This window comes from Labeo rohita, chromosome 8 (assembly GCF_022985175.1).
Source record: "Labeo rohita strain BAU-BD-2019 chromosome 8, IGBB_LRoh.1.0, whole genome shotgun sequence".
Lineage (NCBI taxonomy): Eukaryota > Metazoa > Chordata > Actinopteri > Cypriniformes > Cyprinidae > Labeo > Labeo rohita.
This window is the reverse complement of record NC_066876.1, coordinates 34,745,740-34,758,092: the sequence shown is the minus strand read 5'-3', so window position 1 is coordinate 34,758,092 and position 12,353 is coordinate 34,745,740. Positions and strand designations below refer to the sequence as shown.

Here is a 12,353-nt window from a genome sequence, read left to right as displayed (position 1 = left end):
AGTACTAAACCAAGTTCTCTTTAATGTCTTATTGCACTTAAAGGAGAAGTCCACTTCCAAAACAAAGATTCACATATAATTTACTCACCCCCTTGTCATCCAAGATGTTCATGTCTTTCTTTCTTCAGTCGTAAAGAAATAGTTTTTTGAGGAAAACATTTCAGCATTTTTCTCCATATAATGGATGGATATGGTGCCCCGATTTTGAACTTCCAAAATGCAGTTTAAATGCGGCTTCAAACGATCCCAAATGCGGTTATAAACAATCCCAGCCAAGAAAGAAGGGTCTTATCTAGTGTAACGATTGGTTATTTTCATAAAAATAATACAATTTATATACTTTTTAAAGTTAAACGCTCGTCTTGTCTTACTCTGCCTAAACTGTTTTTGTTCCGGGTCATGACAGTTAGTGTATGTCGAAAAACTTCCATCTCATGTTCTGACTTAACTTCAGAATTGTCCTATATCAGTGTTTTACCTTTTTTGTTAATGGTGTTTGATCTTCTTTGCATGTTCACTTTGCAAAGACTTTGCTGGTACTTCTGCAGCGATGTAGGATGATTCTGAAATGATTTTTGAAGTTGAGGGAGAAAATACGATTGGAGTTTTTCAACATACCCTAACTGTCTTGAGCCAGAATACACAGAGTTCAACGAGAGCAGGGCAAGATGAGCATTTGAGAATAAATTGTATTTTGTTTATGAAAATAACCGATCGTTTCGCTAGTTAAGACCCTTCTTTATCGGATGGGATCATTTATAACCACAGTGGGATCGTTTATAACCACATTGGGATCGTTTGAAGCCGCATTTAAACTGCATTTTGGAAGTTCGAACTCGGGACACCATAGCAGTCCATTATATGGAGAAAAATGCAGAAATGTTTTCCTCAAAAAACATAATTTCTTTCTGACTGAAGAAAGTAAGACATGAACATCTTGGATGACAAGGGGGTGAGTACATTATATGCGAATCTTTGTTTTGGAAGTGGACTTCTCCTTTAAGCTGTCAAATATACACAAGTTCATGTTAAAACACAGGAGTTACAAAAACAGTCGGTTATGTCTGTGAGGGTAAACACCTGGGAAGGAAATCACATGTTCATATTAGATCTGTGTGGCAGCAGCGTAATATACAGTAAATACTGTATGTAAATTCACTGCATGTAAATTTACTGTATGTAAATTCATGACAGAACAGTTTGCATGCTTTGCTCAAACTTTCACCATTGCATTAGAATTGGTACACCATTGTCACTTGCAAAAACACAGTGGTGGTGGAAATGTGCAGATTAGGGGGTGATAATATTATAATAAATAAATATAATATAATATAAAGATAAATCCCCTTTCTACATCAGAAAAAAGCTAGATTTTCATGATAGGTCACTTTTAAAAACCTGATTCTCTTAAAGATCCAGCACGAGTGGTACGGATGCCCCGTGAGACATATCTGCCCGTGGGAATGGGGGGAAAGATCATATGCCCGGTTCAAGCCGAGCCCCCTATGCTGTATGTTAACTGGACCAAAGATGGAGCATCCTTGGACCTGGAACAGGTATGTTCTGTTTATATCATTAAAACATCTTGTTTCATTGCGACCCATATGACATCATTTTATATTCTTCTTCTTGATTGGTTAGTATCCAGGATGGATGGTCAACTCTGAGGGCTCGGTGTTTATAACCGCAGCCAATGATGATGCGGTGGGCATGTACACCTGTACTGCCTACAACAGTTACGGGACCATGGGACAGTCAGAACCTACCAAAGTTATCCTGAAGGTGAGCACCATATGTCTACTTGTTCATATACACTACCAGGTAAAAGTTTTTGAACAGTAAGATTTTTAATGTTTTTCTAAAGAAGTCTCTTCTGTTCACCAAGCCTGCATTTATTTAATATTTAAGTACAACACAAACAGTAACATTTTGAAATATTTTTACTATTTAAAAGAACTGCTTTCTATTTTAATATATTTTAAAATGTAATTTATTCCTGTGATTTCAAAGCTGAATTTTTAGCATCATTACTCCAGTCACATGATCCTTCAGAAATCATTCTAATATTATGATTTGCTGCTCAGAAAACATTATTATTTTATATTATTATATTATATTATTATATTTAACATTATTTTTATGATTATTATTATTTGGGTTTTTTTTATTTTTTTCAAAAATAGAAAGTTCAAAATAACTAACAATTTACGTCACGTTCAATTTAAAGCATCCTTGCTAAATAAAGTATTAATTTCTTTCCCATAGCAAAAATGTGTGTATGTATGTATCTATGTATATATATATACAGCAAATCAGCATATTAGAATGATTTCTGAAGGATCATGTGACACTGAAGACTGGAGTAATGATGCTGAAAATTCAGCTTTGCATCACAGAAATAAATTACATTTTAAAATATATTTAACTAGAAAGCAGTTATTTTAAATAGTAAAAATATTTCACAGTATTACTACTTTTGCTGTATTTTGGATCAAATAAATGCAGGCTTGGTGAGCAGAAGAGAATTCTTTAAAAAAAAAAACATTAAAAATCTTACCACATATTGAAATGGATTATTAATGACTGACGTGACACTGATTGCTGACACCATTTCTTTTGTTTGCAATCTGGTGATGTGCACAGGACCCCCCTTCTTTCCGTGTCTCGCCTCGTGCTGAATACCTACAAGAAGTAGGCAGAGAGCTGGTGATACCCTGTCAATCTCAGGGAGACCCCACCCCTAACATCACATGGAATAAGGTAAGGTTTTAAAAAATTCCAGTAGTTTGTGTGTGTATATATCTGCTTAAAAAAAGCACACACTATATTAACATGCATTGACTAAAAGCCTCAGATGCTGGTTCGCTCTCTTTTTGATTCTTTATCATCTACTGTAGGTTGGTCCTGCCCCTCGCTCTCCATTTACAGTTCTAACCAATGGCACTCTGGTCCTGCGTCCGCTCAGTAAGGACCACCAAGGGACGTGGGAATGTCTTGCCAGCAACCTTGTGGCCACTGTCAGTGCTTCAACAACAATTTTAGTGCTAGGTGAGAGGAACAAGGAATAGATGCCTGTTAATAAAAATGACCCTCATTTACTTATAGAAAAACAAATGAGACAGAAATTGAATATATTATCCGCTCTGTCTGCCTATCTTCAGGCACAAGTCCCCATGCGGTTACCTCTGTGTCTGTGGATCCAGGGATTACTCAGGCCAATGTGTCCTGGGAGCCAGGCTTTGACGGAGGATACACACAGAAATTTACTGTTTGGTGAGTCACCTAAAATCGGATGCAATAGCAACATTAGATTAAAAGGATAGTTTACCTAAAAATGAAAATTCTGTCATTACCCTCCTGCCATTTGTTCACCTTCGGAACACAAATCAAGATATTTTTGATGAAATCCGAGAGCTTTCTGACCCTACATAGACAACACAACTACCACGTTCAAGGGCCAGAAAGGTTGTAAGAACATTGTTAAAATAGTCCATGTGACATCAGTGGTTCAACTGTAATTTCTCAGTCATTATTTTTGTTTTCTTTGTGCACAGAAAGTGTTCTTGTAGCTTCATAAAATTCTGGTTGAACCACTGATGTCACATGGACTATTTTAACGATGTCCTTACTACCTTTCAGAAGGTCAGAAAGCTCTCAGTTTTGTCTTAATTTGTGTTCCGAAGATAAACGAAGGTGTGATGGGTTTGGAATGACATGAGGATGAGAAATGACAGAATGTTCATTTTTGGGTGAACTATCCCTTTAATTATATAATGCATTGTACCAAGAATGTCATAAGTACCAGTATATTGCCAAAAATGTATATACCAGTCAAAATGCAATACTATTGATTGTGGTTTTGATGGTCCGACTCAATTTAACATCTGATCTTTCTCCATATCAGGGTGAAGCCCACTGTGAGAGGCAAGCATGAATGGGCGTCAATTCCTGTGCCAACATCTAAAACCTCCATGCTGGTGACGGGTCTGCAAGCTGCCACTAGTTACCAGTTCAGCGTTCTTGCCCAAAACAAGTTGGGCTCTGGTCCCTTCAGTGAGATTGTCACCATTAGGACACTGGGTCAGCATTTTTAGATATGCATCATTTACAAACGGTGCACTTAATGAGGGCATCCATTAGCTCTACACATACAGACCCATCAATTATGTGTCAGGGTTTCTCAAATCCACCCCTTGTTTCTCAACTAACGGTTATTTTGAAAAAACTCATTGATTACCTTGTTCAGGTGTCTCCAATTAGAGTTGGAGCTAAACTCTCCAGGGCTTTGGCACTCCAGATCTTGATTTGAGGAACCCATGGCAAGGTTTAGATCAGGGTGTCCAGTTCTGCTCCTGAAGGGCTGACTTCCTGCAGAGTTTATTCTAACCAGCTCCAACACTGTAAGTTTCAAATCAGCCTGAAGACCTGGATCAACTGGTGTGTTTAATTAGAGTTGGAGCTAAAGTCTGTAGAACAGTATCCCTCCAGGAACAGGTTTAGAAACACCTGATCTATATTTCCCATTTGATTCAAAAAATCCCCTTGGGCCAAGATGTAAAATCTAGCATGCTGAGGTAAACCTTTGTTTTTTACATTGCAGTAGCTCCAACAGAAGCTCCCACTATGGTAACCACCATTGCAGTGTTGTCCCCTCCCACCTTGCTGTCAGCCAATCGTACATCACTGGGTGTGTTGCTGCAATGGGTGCCACCTTTAGAAGAGTCGCCACCAATAACTTCGTTTGTACTTCAAGCAAAGCGGGGAAAGGGGGAGTGGGTCACTATAGACAGAGAGATTGCCGTCAACGTGACTGAATTGATTGTACAGGGACTCGTCAAGGTAAAACGTGTGAAATATTGAGAATATGGCAGCTTGATGTTGAATGTTTCTATTCATTGCCAATCCCTTTTACTTGATGGGTAATTTAACCATCATTTATTTCCTCAGGACTCAAACTATGAGCTGCGTCTTCTGTCTCGCAGAGACAAACTGGTCAGTGCACCCAGTGACTCAGTTGTCATCTCTACTGAAGGTAAGGCTAACTCAGAAATTTTGGAATTTAGTATGGTTTAATGAGAAATTGAATGTTCATAAAATGTAATTTTGGTATAAATGATCAATGCTTATTGGTTTATTGTATTATTAATAGACAACATGTAATGTGTGACCTTAAGGTATGGAGATGTATCCAGCAGCACCCAGTCTCCTGGCGTTTGTTCCTGAGCCTCTTCTGGCTGGTGTGATTGGGGGCGTGTGTTTCCTGTTTGTTGCCATCATCCTCTCTCTCGTGACAGCTTGTGTTATGAACAGCAGAAGGAGACAACGGCGAAGAAAAAAGAGAGATGGTAAAAGCAGTGTTGAAGTTTACAGGGTCATTGTTATGGTATTGAATATGATTTTTTTGTTCAACTGAAGTTACACCACTATAAACACATTTTGAAGCTTTTTGCATGGTCTTAAAGTTTTTGGGAGCTGCGGTATTCAGGGTTGTGTGTTTAAGTCTTAGATAATCAAACAAATGTTTATGTAGAGTGAGCATTGATTTGATTCCTCATTGAGTCCATTCCTTATCAAACGCTATAACTGTACAGACATTTAATGCCTTAGAGACTGATACATGACATATTTGAAATCATGTATTTGTTCTCAGCCGTCAGTGGTGTTGTCATGCATGGCGTCTCTGCTTCTGTTGAGGCTGCTTTTGTTTTTGTCACTTCATCTTATGACTCATTATCTGTGGCATGATATGAACTTTGCACCCTCCCCACCATTTCAGATATCCCCTCTGCCTTCCAGAAGAGTTCGTCTCCACAGTAAGTGTCCATCTTTCCTATGCATGTATCATTCCTACGCTTCTCCATCTTTGTCACTGTACTACAGTTGGCTTTTGAAATGGTATGCCGAAGGGATGAAGTCTTCCCGTCTTCCCTAAATGTTCTCTTGTGTTCTTTCTCAGAGCTCACTCGCCTTCTGACAGTCCCGACAGTGTGCTGAAGTTAAAGCTATGCCCTCCCTTGAACTTCTTCCCCAACTCATCCTCTTCAGATCGTTCAGACCGTTCCTCTTTTGATAAAGGCAGCCGCAGTGAGTACCAGGATCAGAGGAAGCAGCTTCTGTCCTCATCCTCTCCACCTCCACACTACACCCAGTTTGAGAGCCACTTTGGGGGATCTCTATCACCCACATCTGCTATTGAGTCCATATCGAGAAGCCCTGATGGCCGCTTCATTATCCAACCTGAGCTAGAAAACTCCACGCCAACCCACATTAAAAAGAATCTCAAAAAGGAATTCCCACAATCCCCTGGTCGAGGTAGTGGTGGAGGAAGTAACAATGGATCTTTGAAAGAGTCCTCTGTGAGTTCAGAGAGGGATAGACAGATAAAGATGCCATCAGCATTGACGGTGGACTCCCCAGATCCAGAGAGACCCCCTCACTCCCCTGGCAGGGTGAAGGCAATGGCCAGAAACTTCTCCCGTCATGGCTGTTTCTACTCCGATGATGAGCAGGGTTGCTCTGAGGCTTTGTTGGAGAGGGCCAGCTTTTATTCTGACTGCAGTGAAAAGAGGGCAAGTGACTCACTAAAGAAATACCGGAGTGCCAGTCATAGGGAGGACCCTATGATCTTTCCAAGCTTAAACAGGAGAGCTCGAGCATTGGAGAGAGAGAGGCTGCACCACCAAACACGTTACCAGCCCATCAGTGGAGACAGCCAGCTGACGGAGCCCAGCACTATGATAACCCAACTGGATGGTGAAAGAGAAAGGGACAACTTGAGCAAATGTTTAAAGCTGGTGAAGGAACGTGAGCAAATGGAGAGGGAGTTAGAACACTACACGGCTAGCCGAAGGGCACAGGCAAATGAGCGAGAACAGAGGCGGGCCAAGTCTGCAAGTCCCTTAAGAAAATGGACAGGTGTTGAGTCAGAAGACCCTATTTGGAAGCCCCAAGATTTACGGCATTTACGGCAAAAAACCCGACCCAGCAGCTTGGCCCAGCGTGTGTCGGACTATAGACGGGGATGTTATTTCGGCAACACCAGCAGTCCCATGGAGAGACTTCCTTCCACGTCTTCCACATACATCCAGTGGGACATAAGCCCTGTGACGTCCCCCACCAGCCAGGTACCGGTGCAGAGCTTGTCTGAAGGGAACACACCTCGCTCACTCTACCCTCATACACATCAACAAGACATTGCCAATTTAGAAGATTCAACGGCAGAAGATGTTTCCCATTCACCAGCTACGCAATATACCTCTCTCTCACTTTTCTCTCCTACCAGGAACATACCCTCCCACAGTCAAACCAACCTTAGTGGGGCACGATCTAGACACCCAGAGAGTCATCTGGAAGAAGAGCAGGAGCTGCCCACCAGCACCTTAGTTCAAGAAGGATGGTTGCAAGAAAAAAACACTGAAAAAGACTCTCCTGCGTTTAGATCAACATCCCCTACTCATTTGAGTCCTCAACCATCTGAGCTGCACCAAGTGGTGCCAGGAGAAGATAGAGATACTAGTCCTAATCTACATTACTTTGATCCCAGGACTCAAAGTGTTACAGATATGGAGGAAGTAAGGGCTGTTCAAAAAGACAGACTAAGTCGTAATCCATCAGGCTGCTCTACATTGCCCTATGATCATCAGAAAGCAAGAGGAAAGGGAAAAGTCTTAGTGAGTGAGGACTCCAGTTCCATACTGCCTTATGGTGAGCAAGAGAAAGAGAGTATCAGGGCTCGATCCAGAAAGAGTGACAAATGTGTCTTCAGTGAAAGCCCTAGTCGGATATCACCCCTGACCCTGTTGGAAAACGAAGGAGAAAATGATCAGTCAAATTTCTCGAGAATGTCAGAATCAATGAAAATTAAGCTTGCTCCTCAACCAGCCCGGATGTCCCCACTGCAGACCAGCACTATCCTGGAATACCTGAGTCTTCCAGGTTTCATTGAAATGAGTGTAGATGATCCTGTAGAAGTGACTGAGTCTTCAGAATCTGTTGAACCAAGTGTTGAGGCAGAAACCGGGACACTTTTAAGAGATGAGCCTGATGTTGTACCCAAAAGTTGGGAAAAACATGGTCAGGAACACTCTGAGGCCAATATTAGTCAGCATGACCATAGCACCCTGAACATTCCTGTAGAGCATGCTAAACCTGGACCATGTTCACAATTAGAAGCAAGAGATACTTGTGGTAAACCAGGCACCTCAGACACAAGCGATAAAGGTTTCTTACCGTCTAAAGAAAAGGAAAAGAGTTCTCAGCCTTTGCTTTCACACAGTTCAGGGTCTCAAAAACAAGACGGCACTCAGCGTGGTCCAGCACAGACATTAATAAACACAGCTAAAAGCATGGCAGCAATAGTTTCCAAATGTCCAGACTCTACATCTGAACAATATCAAAGACCTCAGGCTCAGGGTGACCAGACAAACATGATATCCTCAAGGATCTATCAAGCTCCTGTGCCTTTCATGAAGAAATCAGTCAGCATTGGTCCCTGTAGGACCCTCTCTGGAGTCGGGCAACCACGTCCTTTCCTTAAAAAGTCCATTAGTTTAGGTTCTAGATGGGAACATTTTGAAAATCCAAGAACTTATGTCTCTGAGACCTGTTATAGAGATGAATTTCCCCATCCAGACATAAGGCTCAAGTCATACAGTTTGGGTCGTACTCCTGGACGTTACTATCCCATGTCTGGCCCATCATGGCGAGGGACAGTGCCCTTTCAGCCTCCTAGCAGCTACAGTCTGGAGAGACGTCAGCATATTGAACCTCCCTATCACACACCTGGTCCACCAATCCCAGATCCACCACAACACATGGAATCATCCCTTCCTTCCAGGAGGGAATCAGATCCACGTCGACAAGGAGCAGTCTTTCCAGATTCCTCTAGATGGCCTCTGTCTTATCAGGAAACACTCAGGTCAGTTCAGCATAAGTATGTCCCACAAGACCCCTCTCGAAATTTTGGCCCTACCAGACCTGTGGCCAGGGGGGACTACCTGCATCCTGCAGAACCCAGAAGGTGTCCGCTAAGGCCTTTCCTACCCAGAGGTTACAGCTGGCCCTCACCATATCATGCATCCTTCCCCCTACGAGAGCAAGACTTTCCAAGACAGGTGGACAAAGGAATGGGTGCAGTTAGGGGCTTAACAGAGACAGAAGGTCGGGATATAAGAGGTGATGGGGGCAGAGCCAGTTACGCAAGCCAGAGCAGTGGAAGGGGTAGTGTGGGACCGTATGGACACGGGCACTTACGCCAGTCTCTCTCTATCACCCCAACCCTACCCAGCTCGCCAGAGACCACCGAGGAGAGTGAGATGCACAGGGCAGACAAAGACGTGAGAGAACAGAGGTCCAAAAGGTGATGCTGACAAATGCACAAGGCTAACTTCAGCAAGAACAGTTACCAATTTTTTTGGCTTATTTTGTTTTCTACAAGTTTATATCACTGTAACTTTGTATGTCTCACTGTGTATTATTGCATATGTGTGTGTCTAGAAGAAATACCTCAGTAGATGAGAGTTACGAATGGGATGCTGTGGAAGGCTCTGTGGATCCCGACATCCTGGAGGCCATGAAGATGGAGCGGACCCATGCAGGATTTGGGCGAGGCAGGGAATTGAGACAAGATCGCCCCCGCTCCACTGCTGGCCTCCAGGACTTCCAGAGTAAACGTAAGGATTTCATCCTTCAACTGTTTGAGCATGTTTGATCATTCCCCACACCAAATATAATGGCAAAAGAAGTTTTAGGGGTTGACCGATATGTTTTTCAAGACCAATGCCCATAATTACAGATCAAGTAGACCGATAACCGATATTTTGAACCGATATAAATATCTGGTATGAAAATGAATGTCAAAGTTAAGAATAACATTTGCTCTGACAAAATCTTTCTTTAAATGCTTTTAAATTGTTTTATCTGCAAATTGGTTTTGAAAATGATACCGATAACCTTATTATCGGCACCGATAATTGGTTGACCCCTAAAGTGTACCTGTTTAATTTTACCCAACCTCCTCCTGCTCCTTTCCTCTCCTCTCAGGCCTGTACTCCATCAGCCCTCCCTTAGTATCCCAGCCTCCTCAGCACCGGTACAATCGTTCCCTCAGTGAGGCCCGCTTCAATGCCCTGAGACAGGAATTCCAGGAGTACCGCAGAGCCCAGCAATCCTATTCCCAAGACTCCTGCATCCCCCCTGACCCAGACTCTGACTCCAGCTCCGCACTTCTTTGAGAACCGTACCTTGGTCCGTTACCTCCCTTTAATTAATTTGACCAATACTATCCAAACTGAACTTGTTTTAACTCCGGCTATCTTCATTATACTTCACTTTGTAGGCACAAATGTGCATGTCATTATATGTATTTGAGGACAAAAGTTTACATACACCTTGCAAAATCTGCAAAATGTTAAGTATTTTACCAAAATAAGAGGGATCATAAAAATGCATGTTTTTTTTTTTTTTATTTAGTACTGACCTGAATAAGATATTTCACATAAAAGACATTTACAGGAAATTTTGAATTTGAAGATCAGGGTAAATTTAACTTATTTTGTCTTGTGGGAAACATGTAAGTATCTTCTGTAGCTTCTGAAGGGCAGTACAAAATGAAAAAAAACAATATCATATTTAGGCAAAATAAGAAAAATGTAAACATCTTCATTCTGTTCAAAAGTTTTCACCCCCTGGCTCTTAATGCATTGTTTTTCCTTCTGAAGCATCAGTGAGTGTTTAAACCTTCTGTAATAGTTGCATATGAGTCTTTCAGTTTTCCTCAGTATGAAAAGATGGATCTCAAAATCACAGTCATTGTTGGAAAGGGTTCACATACACAAATATGCTGAAAACACAAATAATTTGTGGGACCTGAAGGATTTTAAGCAGTTTAACTGTTCAGGACAAACACGGGACTCATGAACAACTATTACTAAACAAAAAAAAAAAAACAGCTGTGGATCATTGAGGTAACAACACAGTATTAAGAATCAAGTCTATGTAAACTTTAGAACAGGGTCATTTTTATCAATTCAACTCTTATTTTCTCCTGTGGACTATATGTAAACATTTTTTGTGTGAAATGTCATATTCAGGTCAGTACTAAATAAAAAAAAATAACATGCGTTTTATATGATCCCTCTTATTTTGGTAAAATAATTAACATTTTGCAGATTCTGCAAGGTGTATGTAAACTTTTGACCTCAACTGTATATGTAAGATGTATAATTCTGAAAGTGATATATTCACATAGATTTATAAAATGCCTTACTCATTCCTGTGTTAAATTGAGTGCAAACCTAAGGTTTTATTTGGTTTGTCTCTTGTAGGTATCTAACCACAATCCCTGTGTTTATATTTCCAGAGCATCCCAAAAATGAAGACAAATTGGTTTTAAGTACAAATCCTGAGAAAGCAAAGGACCCAGACTTGAATATCCATGACCAGCTTTGATGCGTATTCGTCCTGAAGCTGAATAAAGAGCATTGCCATGATCCTGTAAAGGTGCATTCAGTTCTCACTGGTTTTTCTAAACTTGAAAACTGTACAGTGTTTGGAACATAGCTTTTGTATCTGTCTTTCGTTGACTTTGTATTTATCTGTTGTCATCAATCTGTCTAGACCTAAAGATAAGGATACAAAAGTACAGTTTTACAGAAAAGAAGAAAACTAATTAGAAGTATCATACAGTTTTGATACAGATTTTGTAACTGAAATAGTATCCAATGTGGATAAATGAACATGCTGGAAATATAACTGTACTTCCAAAGGGTTTTTCTTACATCCTCCAATCAGCAGAACCAAAACAACAGTAGAGCATAAAGTCTGCTTTGACAATCAGATACTGCAGCCAAGAAAACATATATTTCAGGCAACTGAAATATATAATGTTGTTGTATTTTGAGTACATAAGTGCATGTATATGTGAATATAACGTTGCTGTTGCATATTTGTTTACCATGTGGATATTTGAGCTCCATTTTTGTGTATATTTCCCCATATCTTGAAACTAAATTCATCTTGAACCCGTTAAGCATCTTCGTTTTGGGCAAGTTCCAAATTCTGTTATAATTTAAAGCAAAAATTCAGTGCCAATACTGAGTTAAGAAGCTTAGCCTCCTTAATGCTCAGTCAAACTGTCCTCACAATTTATTTGTAATCTTTACTTTTGTAACTAACTTTCCCAAAATGAAACATATTTGCAGCCAGTTCTCTTAATCTCCAATATCTTTCACTTTAATACAACGAACTCCGTTGAATGACGTTAAAGCGAATTTATAAAATGGCTGAAACAAAAACAGAGATACTCATGGATCTTGACATCCATCTGTGGCTCTTTGTGAATCTATGCTTAGTGT

General features: G+C 40.7%; 1 protein-coding gene across 2 annotated transcripts in view; it reads left to right on the top strand.

Annotated features, from left to right (window-relative positions):
• The window catches only part of igsf9b (immunoglobulin superfamily, member 9b), a 64,935-nt gene extending 53,027 nt beyond the window's left edge, over positions 1–11,908 (top strand). Inside the window, exons 9-22 of one of the 2 annotated variants that reach the window (XM_051117889.1) lie at positions 1,414–1,556; positions 1,642–1,782; positions 2,644–2,760; positions 2,898–3,048; positions 3,162–3,273; positions 3,905–4,080; positions 4,601–4,839; positions 4,948–5,032; positions 5,175–5,345; positions 5,777–5,813; positions 5,957–9,358; positions 9,499–9,671; positions 10,042–10,245; positions 11,360–11,908. In XM_051117889.1, the coding sequence (XP_050973846.1) occupies positions 1,414–1,556; positions 1,642–1,782; positions 2,644–2,760; positions 2,898–3,048; positions 3,162–3,273; positions 3,905–4,080; positions 4,601–4,839; positions 4,948–5,032; positions 5,175–5,345; positions 5,777–5,813; positions 5,957–9,358; positions 9,499–9,671; positions 10,042–10,232 (5,138 nt within the window). In that variant the 3' untranslated portion in view covers positions 10,233–10,245; positions 11,360–11,908. Of the gene's footprint in view, positions 1–1,413; positions 1,557–1,641; positions 1,783–2,643; positions 2,761–2,897; positions 3,049–3,161; positions 3,274–3,904; positions 4,081–4,600; positions 4,840–4,947; positions 5,033–5,174; positions 5,346–5,776; positions 5,814–5,956; positions 9,359–9,495; positions 9,672–10,041; positions 10,246–11,359 lie in introns of both variants that reach the window. The other variant, XM_051117888.1, reaches the window with a different exon arrangement.
• The last annotated feature ends 445 nt before the right edge of the window (positions 11,909–12,353 follow it).